General features: G+C 49.1%; 1 protein-coding gene across 1 annotated transcript in view; it reads right to left on the bottom strand.

The window, feature by feature from the left end:
* Positions 1–12498, bottom strand: part of NCAPG (non-SMC condensin I complex subunit G) — a 246325-nt gene extending 233827 nt beyond the window's left edge. Inside the window, exons 1-2 of the mRNA XM_075333625.1 lie at positions 12277–12498; positions 6352–6558 (exon numbers count right to left, since the gene is read on the bottom strand). Of these exons, the coding sequence (XP_075189740.1) occupies positions 6352–6558; positions 12277–12387 (318 nt within the window). The 5' untranslated portion in view covers positions 12388–12498. The remainder of the gene's footprint in view (positions 1–6351; positions 6559–12276) is intronic.
* Positions 12499–18888: the final 6390 nt, after the last annotated feature.

Below are 18888 nucleotides of genomic sequence, written 5' to 3'. Positions count from 1 at the left end.
CACAGGATACATGCACAGGGGAATGCAGCCTAATTCAGGATCAGGGCAGTATAGGGCACGGGATACATGCACAGGGGAATGCAGCCTAATTCAGGATCAGGGCAGTATAGGGCACAGGATACATGCACAGGGGAATGCAGCCTAATTCAGGATCTGCAGTATAGGGCACAGGATACATGCACAGGGGAATGCAGCCTAATTCAGGATCAGGGCAGTATAGGGCACGGGATACATGCACAGGTGAATGCAGCCTAATTCAGGATCAGGGCAGTATAGGGCACGGGATACATGCACAGGGGAATGCAGCCTAATTCAGGATCAGGGCAGTATAGGGCACGGGATACATGCACAGGGGAATGCAGCCTAATTCAGGATCTGCAGTATAGGGCACGGGTTACATGCACAGGGGAATGCAGCCTAATTCAGGATCTGCAGTATAGGGCACGGGATACATGCACAGGTGAATGCAGCCTAATTCAGGATCAGGGCAGTATAGGGCACGGGATACATGCACAGGTGAATGCAGCCTAATTCAGGATCAGGGCAGTATAGGGCATGGGATACATGCACCGGTGAATGCAGCCTAATTCAGGATCAGGGCAGTATAGGGCACGGGATACATGCACAGGGGAATGCAGCCTAATTCAGGATCAGGGCAGTATAGGGCATGGGATACATGCACAGGGGAATGCAGCCTAATTCAGGATCTGCAGTATAGGGCACGGGTTACATGCACAGGGGAATGCAGCCTAATTCAGGATCTGCAGTATAGGGCACAGGATACATGCACAGGTGAATGCAGCCTAATTCAGGATCAGGGCAGTATAGGGCACAGGATACATGCACAGGGGAATGCAGCCTAATTCAGGATCAGGGCAGTATAGGGCACAGGATACATGCACAGGTGAATGCAGCCTAATTCAGGATCAGGGCAGTATAGGGCACAGGATACATGCACAGGGGAATGCAGCCTAATTCAGGATCTGCAGTATAGGGCACAGGATACATGCACAGGTGAATGCAGCCTAATTCAGGATCAGGGCAGTATAGGGCACGGGATACATGCACAGGTGAATGCAGCCTAATTCAGGATCAGGGTAGTATAGGGCACGGGATACATGCACAGGTGAATGCAGCCTAATTCAGGATCAGGGTAGTATAGGGCACGGGATACATGCACAGGTGAATGCAGCCTAATTCAGGATCAGGGCAGTATAGGGCACGGGATACATGCACAGGTGAATGCAGCCTAATTCAGGATCAGGGCAGTATAGGGCACGGGATACATGCACAGGGGAATGCAGCCTAATTCAGGATCAGGGCAGTATAGGGCACAGGATACATGCACAGGGGAATGCAGCCTAATTCAGGATCAGGGCAGTATAGGGCACGGGATACATGCACAGGGGAATGCAGCCTAATTCAGGATCTGCAGTATAGGGCACGGGTTACATGCACAGGGGAATGCAGCCTAATTCAGGATCTGCAGTATAGGGCACGGGATACATACACAGGTGAATGCAGCCTAATTCAGGATCAGGGCAGTATAGGGCACGGGATACATGCACAGGTGAATGCAGCCTAATTCAGGATCAGGGCAGTATAGGGCATGGGATACATGCACCGGTGAATGCAGCCTAATTCAGGATCAGGGCAGTATAGGGCACGGGATACATGCACAGGGGAATGCAGCCTAATTCAGGATCAGGGCAGTATAGGGCATGGGATACATGCACAGGGGAATGCAGCCTAATTCAGGATCTGCAGTATAGGGCACGGGTTACATGCACAGGGGAATGCAGCCTAATTCAGGATCTGCAGTATAGGGCACAGGATACATGCACAGGTGAATGCAGCCTAATTCAGGATCAGGGCAGTATAGAGCACAGGATACATGCACAGGGGAATGCAGCCTAATTCAGGATCAGGGCAGTATAGGGCACAGGATACATGCACAGGTGAATGCAGCCTAATTCAGGATCAGGGCAGTATAGGGCACAGGATACATGCACAGGGGAATGCAGCCTAATTCAGGATCTGCAGTATAGGGCACAGGATACATGCACAGGTGAATGCAGCCTAATTCAGGATCAGGGCAGTATAGGGCACGGGATACATGCACAGGTGAATGCAGCCTAATTCAGGATCAGGGTAGTATAGGGCACGGGATACATGCACAGGTGAATGCAGCCTAATTCAGGATCAGGGTAGTATAGGGCACGGGATACATGCACAGGTGAATGCAGCCTAATTCAGGATCAGGGCAGTATAGGGCACGGGATACATGCACAGGTGAATGCAGCCTAATTCAGGATCAGGGCAGTATAGGGCACGGGATACATGCACAGGGGAATGCAGCCTAATTCAGGATCAGGGCAGTATAGGGCACAGGATACATGCACAGGGGAATGCAGCCTAATTCAGGATCAGGGCAGTATAGGGCACGGGATACATGCACAGGGGAATGCAGCCTAATTCAGGATCTGCAGTATAGGGCACGGGTTACATGCACAGGGGAATGCAGCCTAATTCAGGATCTGCAGTATAGGGCACGGGATACATACACAGGTGAATGCAGCCTAATTCAGGATCAGGGCAGTATAGGGCACGGGATACATGCACAGGTGAATGCAGCCTAATTCAGGATCAGGGCAGTATAGGGCATGGGATACATGCACCGGTGAATGCAGCCTAATTCAGGATCAGGGCAGTATAGGGCACGGGATACATGCACAGGGGAATGCAGCCTAATTCAGGATCAGGGCAGTATAGGGCATGGGATACATGCACAGGGGAATGCAGCCTAATTCAGGATCTGCAGTATAGGGCACGGGTTACATGCACAGGGGAATGCAGCCTAATTCAGGATCTGCAGTATAGGGCACAGGATACATGCACAGGTGAATGCAGCCTAATTCAGGATCAGGGCAGTATAGAGCACAGGATACATGCACAGGGGAATGCAGCCTAATTCAGGATCAGGGCAGTATAGGGCACAGGATACATGCACAGGTGAATGCAGCCTAATTCAGGATCAGGGCAGTATAGGGCACAGGATACATGCACAGGTGAATGCAGCCTAATTCAGGATCAGGGCAGTATAGGGCACGGGATACATGCACAGGTGAATGCAGCCTAATTCAGGATCAGGGCAGTATAGGGCACGGGATACATGCACAGGTGAATGCAGCCTAATTCAGGATCAGGGCAGTATAGGGCACGGGATACATGCACAGGGGAATGCAGCCTAATTCAGGATCAGGGCAGTATAGGGTACGGGATACATGCACAGGTGAATGCAGCCTAATTCAGGATCAGGGCAGTATAGGGCACGGGATACATGCACAGGTGAATGCAGCCTAATTCAGGATCAGGGCAGTATAGGGCACGGGATACATGCACAGGTGAATGCAGCCTAATTCAGGATCAGGGCAGTATAGGGCACGGGATACATGCACAGGTGAATTCAGTCTAATTCAGGATCAGGGCAGTATAGGGCACGGGATACATGCACAGGTGAATGCAGCCTAATTCAGGATCAGGGCAGTATAGGGCACAGGATACATGCACAGGGGAATGCAGCCTAATTCAGGATCAAGGCAGTATAGGGCACAGGATACATGCACAGGTGAATGCAGCCTAATTCAGGATCAGGGCAGTATAGGGCACGGGATACATGCACAGGGGAATGCAGCCTAATTCAGGATCAGGGCAGTATAGGGCACGGGATACATGCACAGGTGAATGCAGTCTAATTCAGGATCAGGGCAGTATAGGGCACGGGATACATGCACAGGTGAATGCAGCCTAATTCAGGATCAGGGCAGTATAGGGCACAGGATACATGCACAGGGGAATGCAGCCTAATTCAGGATCAGGGCAGTATAGGGCACAGGATACATGCACAGGTGAATGCAGCCTAATTCAGGATCAGGGCAGTATAGGGCACGGGATACATGCACAGGGGAATGCAGCCTAATTCAGGATCAGGGCAGTATAGGGCACGGGATACATGCACAGGGGAATGCAGTCTAATTCAGGATCAGGGCAGTATAGGGCACGGGATACATGCACAGGGGAATGCAGCCTAATTCAGGATCAGGGCAGTATAGGGCACGGGATACATGCACAGGTGAATGCAGTCTAATTCAGGATCAGGGTAGTATAGGGCACGGGATACATGCACAGGTGAATGCAGCCTAATTCAGGATCAGGGCAGTATAGGGCACAGGATACATGCACAGGGGAATGCAGCCTAATTCAGGATCAGGGCAGTATAGGGCACGGGATACATGCACAGGGGAATGCAGCCTAATTCAGGATCAGGGCAGTATAGGGCACGGGATACATGCACAGGGGAATGCAGCCTAATTCAGGATCAGGGCAGTATAGGGCACGCGATACATGCACCGGTGAATGCAGCCTAATTCAGGATCAGGGCAGTATAGGGCACAGGATACATGCACAGGGGAATGCAGCCTAATTCAGGATCAGGGCAGTATAGGGCACAGGATACATGCACAGGGGAATGCAGCCTAATTCAGGATCAGGGCAGTATAGGGCACGGGATACATGCACCGGTGAATGCAGCCTAATTCAGGATCAGGGCAGTATAGGGCACGGGATACATGCACAGGTGAATGCAGCCTAATTCAGGATCAGGGCAGTATAGGACATGGGATACATGCACAGGGGAATGCAGCCTAATTCAGGATCTGCAGTATAGGGCACGGGATACATGCACCGGTGAATGCAGCCTAATTCAGGATCAGGGCAGTATAGGGTACGGGATACATGCACAGGTGAATGCAGCCTAATTCAGGATCTGCAGTATAGGGCACGGGATACATGCACCGGTGAATGCAGCCTAATTCAGGATCAGGGCAGTATAGGGTACGGGATACATGCACCGGTGAATGCAGCCTAATTCAGGATCAGGGCAGTATAGGGCACAGGATACATGCACAGGGGAATGCAGCCTAATTCAGGATCAGGGCAGTATAGGGCACAGGATACATGCACAGGGGAATGCAGCCTAATTCAGGATCAGGGCAGTATAGGGCACGGGATACATGCACAGGGGAATGCAGCCTAATTCAGGATCAGGGCAGTATAGGGCACGGGATACATGCACAGGGGAATGCAGTCTTATTCAGGATCAGGGCAGTATAGGGCACAGGATACATGCACAGGTGAATGCAGTCTTATTCAGGATCAGGGCAGTATAGGGCACGGGATACATGCACAGGGGAATGCAGCCTAATTCAGGATCAGGGCAGTATAGGACATGGGATACATGCACAGGGGAATGCAGTCTTATTCAGGATCAGGGCAGTATAGGACATGGGATACATGCACAGGGGAATGCAGTCTTATTCAGGATCAGGGCAGTATAGGACATGGGATACATGCACAGGGGAATGCAGCCTAATTCAGGATCAGGGCAGTATAGGGCACGGGATACATGCACAGGGGAATGCAGCCTAATTCAGGATCAGGGCAGTATAGGGCACGGGATACATGCACAGGGGAATGCAGTCTAATTCAGGATCAGGGCAGTATAGGGCACGGGTTACATGCACTGGTGAATGCAGCCTAATTCAGGATCAGGGCAGTATAGGGCACGGGATACATGCACAGGTGAATGCAGCCTAATTCAGGATCAGGGCAGTATAGGGCACGGGATACATGCACAGGGGAATGCAGCCTAATTCAGGATCAGGGCAGTATAGGGCACGGGATACATGCACTGGTGAATGCAGCCTAATTCAGGATCAGGGCAGTATAGGGCACGGGATACATGCACTGGTGAATGCAGCCTAATTCAGGATCAGGGCAGTATAGGGCACGGGATACATGCACAGGGGAATGCAGCCTAATTCAGGATCAGGGCAGTATAGGGCACGGGTTACATGCACTGGTGAATGCAGCCTAATTCAGGATCAGGGCAGTACAGGGCATGGGCAGCACTATGATTGGCATACTAATAGTTGCAACTAATGATAGTAAATTTGGTCTTGCAGTAATGTAGCGTGGTTGTATCTGAGCCGTCAGGAAATTGCAATTTGTGAGTCGCAACTGAACCCCATTCACTATCCAGAGCTGTACTCGACAACCACTTTAAATAGTGGAAATGCCCTGACAGCTGACCTTGTACATTGAGGTGGGCAGTTTGTCTGCATCAGGTTGCTGCACAGTGCCAGAATGTAAGTGATCAGCGCAGGCTCCATACACGATGCTACGCATTCATAGAGGCCCCTACATTGCTCTGCATCAGCCCCTGCGTACCGCTGTGTAGTGCGGTCATTTACAGCTCGCCATAAAGCAAAGCTCAGCAGTGTCCACACCAACCTGGAGGAGGAAGTTGAAGAGGTAATTCACAGGGGAGTTCTCCTCATCTATTTCATCCTCTTCCTCGCTGTCGCAGTTGTGGAACGACGTTACGAACTTGGCCACAAAATCCATCACTCTTTCCACGGTAGGTTCCCTCCTGTACACTATTAAAGGATACTTCAAGTAATGGGTGAATTCCTCCAGGAAAATCGATTTATCTTCAATCTGTAACATAAAAACTAGATTAAATATCACGTTTAAAAATAAAAAACAGGTGCAGATAATTTACAGGGAAAAACACTACAGACTTGGATATGTAACAATCCCTTTAAAAGGAATCTATCAGCAGGTTGTTGATATGTGACAGCAGCATGATGTAGGGACAGAGACCCCGATTCCAGCGAGGTATCAGTTTACTGGGTGCAGCAGTTGTGATAATCAGTTTTCTCTACTGAAGATCTAGCAGAGCACTGAATGCTGAGCTGTGTCTAACCTGCCCGCACCACTGATTAGCAACTTTCTGTGTGCACTCAATATTGACAAAAAGCTGCTAAGCAGTGCTGGGCAGATGAGAGGAAAAGGAGTAGATCCAGCACCAAAATGTACAGTGCCTACAAGTAGTATTCAACCCCCTGCAGATTTAGCAGGTTTACACATTCGGAATTAACTTGGCATTGTGACATTTGGACTGTAGATCAGCCTGGAAGTGTGAAATGCACTGCAGCAAAAAAGAATGTTATTTCTTTTTTTATTTTTTTTTTAAATTGTGAAACGTTTATTCAGAGGGTCATTTATTATTCAACCCCTCAAACCACAAGAATTCTGTTTGGTTCCCCTAAAGTATTAAGAAGTATTTCAGGCACAAAGAACAATGAGCTTCACATGTTTGGATTAATTATCTCTTTTTCCAGCCTTTTCTGACTAATTAAGACCCTCCCCAAACTTGTGAACAGCACTCATACTTGGTCAACATGGGAAAGACAAAGGTGCATTCCAAGGCCATCAGAGACAAGATCGTGGAGGGTCACAAGGCTGGCAAGGGGTACAAAACCCTTTCCAAGGAGTTGGGCCTACCTGTCTCCACTGTTGGGAGCATCATCCGGAAGTGGAAGGCTTATGGAACTACTGTTAGCCTTCCACGGCCTGGACAGCCTTTGAAAGTTTCCACCCGTGCCGAGGCCAGGCTTGTCCGAAGAGTCAAGGCTAACCCAAGGACAACAAGGAAGGAGCTCCGGGAAGATCTCATGGCAGTGGGGACATTGGTTTCAGTCAATACCATAAGTAACGTACTCCACCGCAATGGTCTCCGTTCCAGACGAGCCCGTAAGGTACCTTTACTTTCAAAGCGTCATGTCAAGGCTCGTCTACAGTTTGCTCATGATCACTTGGAGGACTCTGAGACAGACTGGTTCAAGGTTCTCTGGTCTGATGAGACCAAGATCGAGATCTTTGGTGCCAACCACACACGTGACGTTTGGAGACTGAATGGCACTGCATACGACCCCAAGAATACCATCCCTACAGTCAAGCATTGTGGTGGTAGCATCATGCTGTGGTGCTGTTTCTCAGCCAAGGGGCCTGGCCATCTGGTCCGCATCCATGGGAAGATGGATAGCACGGCCTACCTGGAGATTTTGGCCAAGAACCTCCGCTCCTCCATCAAGTATCTTAAGATGGGTCGTCATTTCATCTTCCAACAAGACAACGACAAAAGCACACAGCCAAGAAAACCATGGCTTGGTTCAAGAGGGAAAAAATCAAGGTGTTGCAGTGGCCTAGTCAGTCTCCTGACCTTAACCCAATTGAAAACTTGTGGAAGGAGCTCAAGATTAAAGTCCACATGAGACACCCAAAGAACCTAGATAACTTGGAGAAGATCTGCATGGAGGAGTGGGCCAAGATAACGCCAGAGACCTGTGCCGGCCTGATCAGGTCCTATAAAAGACGATTATTAGCTGTAATTGCAAACAAGGGTTATTCCACAAAATATTAAACCTAGGGGTTTAATAATAATTGACCCACACTTTTATGTTGAAAATTTATTAAAATTTAACTAAGCAACATAACTTGTTGGTTTGTAAGATTTATGCATCTGGTAATAAATCCTGCTCTTTTTTGAAGTTTGCAGGCTCTAACTTATTTGCATCTTATCAAACCTGCTAAATCTGCAGGGGGTTGAATACTACTTGTAGGCACTGTATATAGAAAATAAACAAAATTTTATTCCATTATTGTTAAAAGGAAATCAAAAAAGGCACTACATAATAAAAAACTGCAGGCATAGAAACACTGACGTGTTTCAGACAAACAATTTAAAAAACATCCTTACACAGTCTACTACGTTCGGGTGTCCGCCTGCAGAAAACGTATATGCCTGAAAATGGCACGCTAACGATGTCTGCTCCAGTATAGTCAATAGCCCTGTCCGAAACACGTTTTGCGGGGAAGGGGAGGTTCGGACGGATGCCCCGACGGGATCACTGAACGTAAGTAAAAATGCGATGTGAAAGGATCCTAAGACAAGCCGCGGCCACATGTGATTAAACTAGAACTGCATGAGGGGCTAAACTGTTCTGAAATGACCAGCCACAGGATGGAATGTGGCCACAGGTGATCTGAGTTCTGTACCTTAAGGCTATGTGCGCACGTTGCGTTCTGTGCGGAAAAGAACGCACCCTCTGGCAGACTGGACACTGCGCTTATAAAATAAAATCCATCCACAACGCATGCATTTTGGATGCTTTTTCCATGCGTTTTTGCATGGGTTTTGGATGCATTTTTTGACAGTGCGTTCCCCCGGCAATTCAGCTCTGCTACATGCCGGCTGACAGCAGACACAGACAGAGTCGTGCAATGAGAATGACCTCTGGTTTACTGCACCAGACTTCATTGTCATACCGCAGCTCTGTCTGTGTGTGGCGTTCCGATTATCATCTTCACCGCAGATCCCGACATTCCCGCACACATCCCGACATTCCCGCACACATCCCGACATTCCCGCACACATCCCCGTATACAACCCGACATTACCGCCGACATCCCCGCACACATCCCGACATCCCCGCACACATCCCGACATTCCCGCACACATCCCGACATTCCCGCACACATCCCCGTATACAACCCGACATTACCGCCGACATTCCCGCACACATCCCGACATTCCCGCACACATCCCCGTATACAACCCGACATTACCGCCGACATTCCCGCACACATCCCGACATTCCCGCACACATCCCGACATTCCCGCACACATCCCGACATTCCCGCACACATCCCCGTATACAACCCGACATTCCCGCACACATCCCGACATTCCCGCACACATCCCGACATTCCCGCACACATCCCGACATTCCCGCACACATCCCAACATTCCCGCACACATCCCAACATTCCCGCACACATCCCCGTATACAACCCGACATTCCCACACACATCCTGACATTACCGCCGACATCCCCGCACACATCCCGACATTACCGCCGACATCCCCGCACACATCCCGACACTACAGCCCTCATCATCACCGCACACACACCGGCATTACCTCAGTGACGTCACCGCTGACAGCGCGATTCACTTCAGTTGCTGCGTGGAGCTCACAGCGAGCGGCGGTGTTCTACTGCCGCTTCTGTCAGCTTCATGTAGCAGAGCTGGATGCGTCGCGGGACCTCTGGATTACGCCGGACCTGGAGAGGTATTTGGGGATTTTAATAAAGTGGTGAAAGAGGGTGTTTTTTGTCTTTTATTCCAAATATATGATTTTTTCGGGTGTATGTGTTTATTTACTTTCACTTACAGGTTAATTATGGAAGGTATCTGGGGACTGACCGACGGACAGAGAAAGGGACAGACCGACCAACAGACAGAGGTAGATTCACCGACATCCACAGACAGAAATTGACCGACATCACAGAGACTGAAAAGACTTGCGTTTTGCTTGTCAAAAAAGCATGCAGAATGCAACAAAAATGCAGTCCAAGTGCATTTTGGTTGCGTTCTGACCCAAATCATTGATTTCAATGGGTGGAGAACGCAGCTACATTGCACAAAAGAAGAGACATGCTGCTTTTTTTTTCCGCAGCGATTTTGGGCATCCAAAACGCTGCGTTTACAAACGCAGCGTGTGCATTGGTTTTTCGGCTTTCTCATAGACTTTGCTGGGGAAGCAGAACGCATGCAGTTACGCTGCAGTTCATAACGCAGCGTTTCCGCAGGAAAAAACGCAACGTGCGCACATAGCCTTAATCAAGGTCCTGAGGCAGGCTGCGTGTTTACCTACCAGGCAGTACGTAACATACTTCTCTCAAAACCTAGGGGTCTCAAACATGTGGCCCTTGGGACACCTTCTTCAGGCCCGCATGCCCACAGAGGATCGCTGCCCTATGCAGCCATCTGCGCTTTACTTCAGATGATTTCCGCCGCTGCTCACAGGAACTTTCTGCAGCGCTTCACCAAAGGTGGCCGCCGGCCAGAGACCAGCAAGTGACGTCATTGTATGATGTCACCTTCTCGTTGGCCGGCGGCTGCCATTGATAACGCTCTGCAGTAAAGCGAAGCTGGTTGCAGCATGCTCTCCATGCACCCCTTCCCCGCGCTCTCCATACCTTCCCTCAGCGCGCTCTCCATACCTTCCCTCAGCGCGCTCTCCATACCGTCCCTCAGCGCGCTCTCCATACCGTCCCTCAGCGCGCTCTCCATACCGTCCCTCAGCGCGCTCTCCATACCGTCCCTCAGCGCGCTCTCCATACCGTCCCTCAGCGCGCTCTCCATACCGTCCCTCAGCGCGCTCTCCATACCGTCCCTCAGCGCGCTCTCCATACCGTCCCTCAGCGCGCTCTCCATACCGTCCCTCAGCGCGCTCTCCATACCGTCCCTCAGCGCGCTCTCCATACCGTCCCTCAGCGCGCTCTCCATACCTTCCCTCAGCGCGCTCTCCATACCTTCCCTCAGCGCGCTCTCCATACCGTCCCTCCGCGCGCTCTCCATACCGTCCCTCCGCGCGCTCTCCATACCGTCCCTCCGCGCGCTCTCCATACCGTCCCTCCGCGCGCTCTCCATACCGTCCCTCCGCGCGCTCTCCATACCTTCCCTCCGCGCGCTCTCCATACCTTCCCTCCGCGCGCTCTCCATACCTTCCCTCCGCGCGCTCTCCATACGTTCCCTCCGCGCGCTCTCCATACGTTCCCTCCGCGCGCTCTCCATACGTTCCCTCCGCGCGCTCTCCATACGTTCCCTCCGCGCGCTCTCCATACGTTCCCTCCGCGCGCTCTCCATACGTTCCCTCCGCGCGCTCTCCATACGTTCCCTCCGCGCGCTCTCCATACGTTCCCTCCGCGCGCTCTCCATACGTTCCCTCCGCGCGCTCTCCATACGTTCCCTCCGCGCGCTCTCCAAACGTTCCCTCCGCGCGCTCTCCAAACGTTCCCTCCGCGCGCTCTCCATACGTTCCCTCCGCGCGCTCTCCATACGTTCCCTCCGCGCGCTCTCCATACGTTCCCTCCGCGCGCTCTCCAAACGTTCCCTCCGCGCGCTCTCCATACGTTCCCTCCGCGCGCTCTCCATACGTTCCCTTCGCGCGCTCTCCATACGTTCCCTCCGCGCGCTCTCCATACGTTCCCTCCGCGCGCTCTCCATACGTTCCCTCCGCGCGCTCTCCATACGTTCCCTCCGCGCGCTCTCCATACGTTCCCTCCGCGCGCTCTCCATACGTTCCCTCCGCGCGCTCTCCATGCGTTCCCTCCGCGCGCTCTCCATGCGTTCCCTCCGCGCACTCTCCATACGTTCCCTCCGCGCGCTCTCTATTCAACCCCCGTCTCTGCACACTCTCTATACATTCCCCATTTGTGTGAACAGACTGACAGGGAATGTAGGCTGTGAGGTGACGAGCCCTGTAATTCCATCAGTCACTATATGTCACGTTGTACCCGCACCCACCTGGTCATAAGTGGCTCTCAGACCGGACACCAGCTTGGCAATATTCTGATGCGGCTTCTGCGCCAGGTCGAGTGCGTCTTTTATCCGGATCCCTTTCTTCTGCACCGTCATGTTTGCTATCAGTGTATCGGAGCCTTCCCCTCTCCGGTTATCACAAGACACAACGTCACGTCCCTCCGTTACACGGGAGCCCGCCAGCTTTCAAAATCTGCGTCTGCGCAGTGCGCACTGTGGAACGGTAAGTCACGTGATCGCTCTTCAGGCGCGTTCTCGACAATAGTAGGAAAAAATACGCATGCGCAGCCGGCCGCTGTTACTGTTGCTGATCTTATCCTGTTGCGCGACGTTTCTGTGGCAGCCGGGAACTTGCTTTGCGGCCGTCACCGGGACCTTTGTATAGATATTTGGGACCTCTAATAATGGCGGCTGTTTTTGTGTTTTCAGACTGTTAAGAATGTCTGTCAGAGGGAACTTAGGTGTAGCCGTATTATCTCCATAGAGTGAGCCGCAGTGTGTCCTGGAGAGCTAGAAGGAAAGTGATTGACAGCTATTAACTCTTTAGGGACTTGACACTTTTTAATTTTTGCTTTTTTTGTTTGTTTTTTTTCCTCTCCTTTTTCCATCCACGTATCACGGCTTCTTTTTCTGCAGGAAACAAGTTTTAGTTTTGAATGATTTTCAATAATAAATAATGTGCTAAAAAAAAGCAAAAAAGAAACCAACTAAATGCGATTAAAAAGGTAAAAAACATAAAAAAAAACCCACAACACCTGCGATTCCTCCATACTTTTTCTATTTCGTGTTTACAGCGCTCATCGCACGATAAAAATAACCCAGAAACCTGATTCTCCAGGTCACCGCGATTAGAGCGACTGCTAAAGTATAAGGTTTGTATATATTTTAGTGCTTTATAAAAATATCATGTTCTGAGACCCATAATGTAATGATTTTTCCATTAATTTAGCCGTTTTTTTCCACCCTGAGCATATTGGTACCATTTCAGAGTACATTTAACTTTCCAATTGCGTTTTTACTATATTTTTTTGCACGGAAACTGAGAAAATCGTAAGTTTGGCTTTTCGGTTTTCTCTTTTTTTGCCGTTTAACCCCTTACCTTTGCCGTGTGATGTATAGGATGAACGAATACCTCAAATATTCTGCTTTTGCAAATATTTGCCGAATAGGTCACCGCTATTTGACTATTCGCGAATATTCGATGTGCAATGTCTAAGGTAAACCCGACTAACAACTATTCGGAACTATTCGGGCTTCCCATAGACTTACATTGCGCATCGAATATTCACATAGCAGCGACCTATTCGTTGGATATTCGCGAAGCCGAATATTTGAGGTATTGAATCATCCCTAGTGATGTACTACTACTATGTCCATCATACATCGCCCATCTGCCTTTGATGGAAACTCACACACTGAGCCCACATCTTTTCCGGCAGATCATGGCTGAATTATTCACCCATGGTCGCTTAAAGGGAGTCTGTCACCAGGTTTTTGCAACCTAATCTGAGAGCAGCATGACGTAGGGGCAGAGATCCTGATTCCAGTGGTGTGTCACTTACTGGGATGCTTAGTGTAATTTTGATAGAATCACTGATTAATCAGCTGGAGATTATCATTACAGGACTACTTGGCGTGCTGCAGGTAGTCCAGCATATTCGTGAGCTCTGTATAACTGCTAGATCTGCAGCAGAGAAAACATTGATTTTATCAGAATGACAGCACACAGCTCAGTAAGTGACACATCGCTGGAATCAGGGTCTCTGACTCTACATTATGCTGCTTTCAGATGGGGGCGCAGAAACCTGGTGACAGAGTCTCTTTAATGTGCGCCAGTAGGGGAGAGTGCTGTTCTAACCCCTCGTAGGTGCTCCCGTGATCAAATGATGTAGCCAGGGGGTCTACTGAAGACCCCTGTGTCTGTCTTCACAGTATTAGAATCAAAAAACAAAACATGTAAAAACATTTAATTTGTTATTGTCATTAAAATCACAGATAAACAATGAGTGCCCTATAGCAGTATTCTATAAAGGGTATATTATAGAGTATGTGCAATCTGCCAATCACGATGGCAGGGGCCACAGAAGAGGGAGAAGGCCCATAAAGGAGATGATGCTTCCCCTCACAAAAAATTCCTGCCTGGCAGCGGATGTTAGCCCCTTAAGGTGTTTGGTACGCCTACTCCACATCGGCTGACCCAACATGCACCCTCACAAAATTCTTCAGAATAGCCAACACCCTAAAATGTAATGTGCAAAATAGTCTCAAATAATACAATGGGTAATAGGTAGAGTTGAGTGAGTACCTAACTATTTGTACTCGCTATACTCATAACGAGTAATGTCTAATACTTGCGTATTCATTCTGAATAGCGCGTGCAATGCAAGTCAATGGGGAAAAGCTCGCAAATTATTGAGTAGCGCATAGTACAGTTTTGGGTAAAGGGTGCTTTACACGCTTCGACATCGCTAATGATATATCGTCGGGGTCACTGTGTTTGTGACGCACACCCGACGTCATTAGCGACATCGCAGCGTGTGACAGGCTGGAGCGACCTAAAACGATTGCAAAAAAGACAAAAATCGTTGGTATATAAGAGGTCGTTCCAACACCAAATATCGTTGTCTGGACAATAGTGTTGTTGTTCGTCGCTCTTCCAGCAGCACACATCGTTATGTGTGACACCGCAGGAGCGACGAACATCTCCTTACCTGCGTCCACCGGCAATGAAGGAAGGAAGGAGGTGGGCAGCATGTTCCAGCCGCTCATCTCCGCCCCTCCGCTTCTATTGGATGGCTGCCGTGTGACGTCGCTGTGACGCCGCACGGACCGCCCCCCTTAGAAAGGAGGCGGTTCGCCGGCAACAGCGACGTCGCAGGGAAGGTAAGTCCGTGTGACGGGTGTTAGCGATGTTGTGCGCCACGGGCAGCGATTTGCCCGTGACGCACAACCGACAGGGGCGGGTACGCTCGCTAGCGATATCGGGACCGATATCGCAGCGTGTAAAGTGCCCTTTACTCCTTGCATTGCACACGCTATTCGGAATGAATACGCGAGTATTAGACAGTACTCGTTATGAGTACGAATAGTTAGGTACTCGCTCAACTAGTAATAGGTTCACTGCATTATATGCGTTATATGTCTTTATATGCAAATTGATAACATATACCTAGTCTCCCTATAAACCATGGGCACTAAATGGCCCACAATGATATACATGTGTCACTCACCAAAATTCTGCTAAATGTAATTAGTTGCAGACATACCATGTTTCCCCAAAAATAACCCCTACCGCAAAAATAACTTCTAGCAGGAATTTTCACCCTTTTCGGCGTAAGGATTAACTATAAGCCCTAGCCGCAGTTCAATAATGAAATGTCCATGCAGCTATAAAAGTTAAAGAATACTGCAGGACACTTCATTATAGAAAGCAGACACCCCCAAAGGAGAGAAGAAAGAAGACCCTGCAATCATATTCACCAGACGCCGAACGGGAGCAGTGGAACGCATCAAGGACCTGGGGTGGAACGCACACCCACATACATCAGATTGCACCCAGACACACACACCACCTCCGGTGATAGCTATGGCTTCCGGCCAGCAGGGGAACCTGGGACGCAGTACAGTGGAGCGCGATGACCTGCTGTGGAGCACATCGATGCATTCTACCGCAGGTCCTTGCGCTCCACTGCACTGTGTCCCAGGTTCCGCTGCCGACCGGAAGCGATAGCTATCATCGGAGGTGGTGTGTGTGTCTGGGTGCGATCTGATATGTATGAGTACTGGCTGCAAGCAAGGAGGAATACCGTGGATCATACCTGCTGGGAGCGCCCGCTGGAGATTGGAGGAGGACCTGGGAGTGAAGAAGACGCCCAGGGTCTGGTAAGTATGATTCTCCTGGGAAGGGGGGGGGGTAAATCCGTGTTTACCTGAGAATAAGCCCTACCCCATAAATAAGCCCAAGCGCATATTTCAGGGCCAAAAATAATTGAAGACAGTGTAGGGAAGCATGGTATGTACGGTAGGTAAGATACCACTGACAAAAACAACTTCAGGACAAAAACACCTTGCAAAAGACAATGCTTCATATATAATACAGGTGTAGAGAGCTCTTTATCTTATTGACATGCCCCTCATACTAATTCCAATGCATTTAGCCCCCAAACTGATTACTGGGGGTTCATCAGGGGATTTCTCAGAGAGTGGTCCAAAGTTGGAGTTAGTGCTACCACCTAAGCGGGGGCACCCATTATAGAATACTACTATAGGGCACTCATATTTATATTGATTCTCTGTGATTTTATTGACATTAATAAAGTAATTGTTTCTGTGGGTTTTCTTTTTTTTTTTTTGTATAACTCTATTTCGATCCCTATTTGTAATTTGTTTATAGTTGTGTTCTGTCATCACAGTGATCGTATAAAAACCAATACGTGGCCGGCGTTCATAGGAGACCGTGATTTCTGCTATATACAGTAGTGCTCTGCTATCACTGTATATAGTACAAATGATTGAATTATAACAGGTTCAAGTCCCCTAAGGATTATTAATCCTTCATGACCTATGACATTCCAGTACGTTATAGGTCATGTCTGTCCCTTTAATGCGGGCTTGCACTCCGAGCCCACATATTTCCCTGCACATGGCTTGATCAGATCAGCTGGCGTGTCTCTAACAGCAGCGCTTATATTGGCGATCCACCTACACTTGTTAGCCAGTTAAATCCCGCTGTCAATCTCTGACAGCGGGATTTAACGCATGCCGATGGGAAGCGTGCCATTACTCACCCCATCTGCGGCGGTTGACGTGATCATGGGGTGTCGGGTTGGTACGACAGCAAGGGAGCAGCTGATGACCCTTGCCACTGTCATGGGGCAGTTGCTGTGAGCGCCGGCGTTTACAGGAGATCACCATTTCTGCTGTACAGAGCGGTGCTGATGCTAATGCTGAAGCATCACTCTGAACAGCAGAAGCGATTGGACTCTATCAGCTTCAAGTTCTCTAAGGGGACTGGGAAAACAAGAAAAATTGTTAAAAAATAAAAAGCCATGAGTTCAAATCACCACCCTTTTGCCACATTGAAAATAAAACAAAACAATAAAAACACATGTGCCGCCCCCGTGCCAGCAGCCGGCGCTGCTCGGACCCGGACCAGCTGCGTGGCTCGAAGGATCCTCCGGACCTGGGGGTCACGCGGACACGCCGAATGAAAAGGGGGACGTAGTTGTATGGCCTTGATCGTATTTGGTTCGTGACGCCACCCACAGTGTGTGGTGAAGTGGGACACCACCGCTGCTGTTGTGGGATACCCGGGAGAGATTTAATGGCAGCCAGATGTTAACCCCTTCGTGGGTAGGGATGGTTGGCCCGGGGCCCAGTGTCTCTATGCAGGGTATGGCGAGGGCAGGGGCTTGCTGTGCCTGTTAGCCACACATCTCTGCTGATCAGATCAGTAGGGATGTGTGCGGACTACCACGGGCTCGTACAGTTTTGTCTTTGGTCGTGAAGGGGTTAAATTAAAGTAAGGGATAGGAATTGATTAAGGGTGCAACAGATCAGAACTAATCCTATAAGCGTACGCATTCTTAGCTAAAAGCTAATTAATAAGTCCTGAAAACACATTTAGTGTGTTTAGGTCCTACAAGCACATCTCTGTACTGGACTACATATTTTTTAAATATTTTTTTAATCATACCTGTAGAAGACTTTACAACTAATTCAAAACACGTTCTATGCATTTTATGCTATCGGGGGTATAGGCCGCTTTACACTCTACGATTTATCTGACGATATGTCGTCGGGGTCACGGTTTTCGTGATGCACTTCCGTCATCGTTAGCGACGTCGTTGCGTGGGACACCTACATGCGACTCCGAACGATCACAAATAGGTTGAAATTCGTTGATCGTTGACACGTCGTTCAGTTTCAAAATATTGTTCGTCGTTTGGAACGCAGCAGACATATTGCTACGTTTATTAAGGAATAACGTTTGGAACTCCATTCTATGTCTGAACTGGGTGCAAAAAACCTAAAAAACATCACTATGGGGAGATAAGGTATGCACACCAGTGACTATGGAAGGGGAATACATGTAATAGCAGAAACTGCTGTGTGAATACTGACATGAAAAATTCAATAGCTATATGGAAGAATGAAATGTGAAAAAAGGAACCTGCATTACTGCCATGAATATATGAATAAAGAGAAATTTAGCTACTGAATTGATCAATGCAATAGAGCCCCAACACTACGCCAAAGTATTTCTCTACGTAGAGAAATACTTTGGCGTAGTGTTGGGGCTCTATTGCATTGATCAATTCAGTAGCTAAATTTCTCTTTATTCATATATTCATGGCAGTTATGCAGGTTCCTTTTTTCACATTTCATTCTTCCATATAGCTATTGAATTTTTCATGTCAGTATTCACACAGCAGTTTCTGCTATTACATGTATTCCCCTTCCATAGTCACTGGTGTGCATACCTTATCTCCCCATAATAATATTGCTACGTTTGACACCCTGCCAACGACGAACAACATCCACACGACCGCCTTGGTCGAACAATATATCACTGAACAATAGCGTCGTTTGTGAGAT

This window comes from Anomaloglossus baeobatrachus, chromosome 1 (genome assembly GCF_048569485.1).
Source record: "Anomaloglossus baeobatrachus isolate aAnoBae1 chromosome 1, aAnoBae1.hap1, whole genome shotgun sequence".
Lineage (NCBI taxonomy): Eukaryota > Metazoa > Chordata > Amphibia > Anura > Aromobatidae > Anomaloglossus > Anomaloglossus baeobatrachus.
Note: the sequence above shows the minus strand (reverse complement) of the source record. Positions and strands in the feature narration are given on the sequence as shown.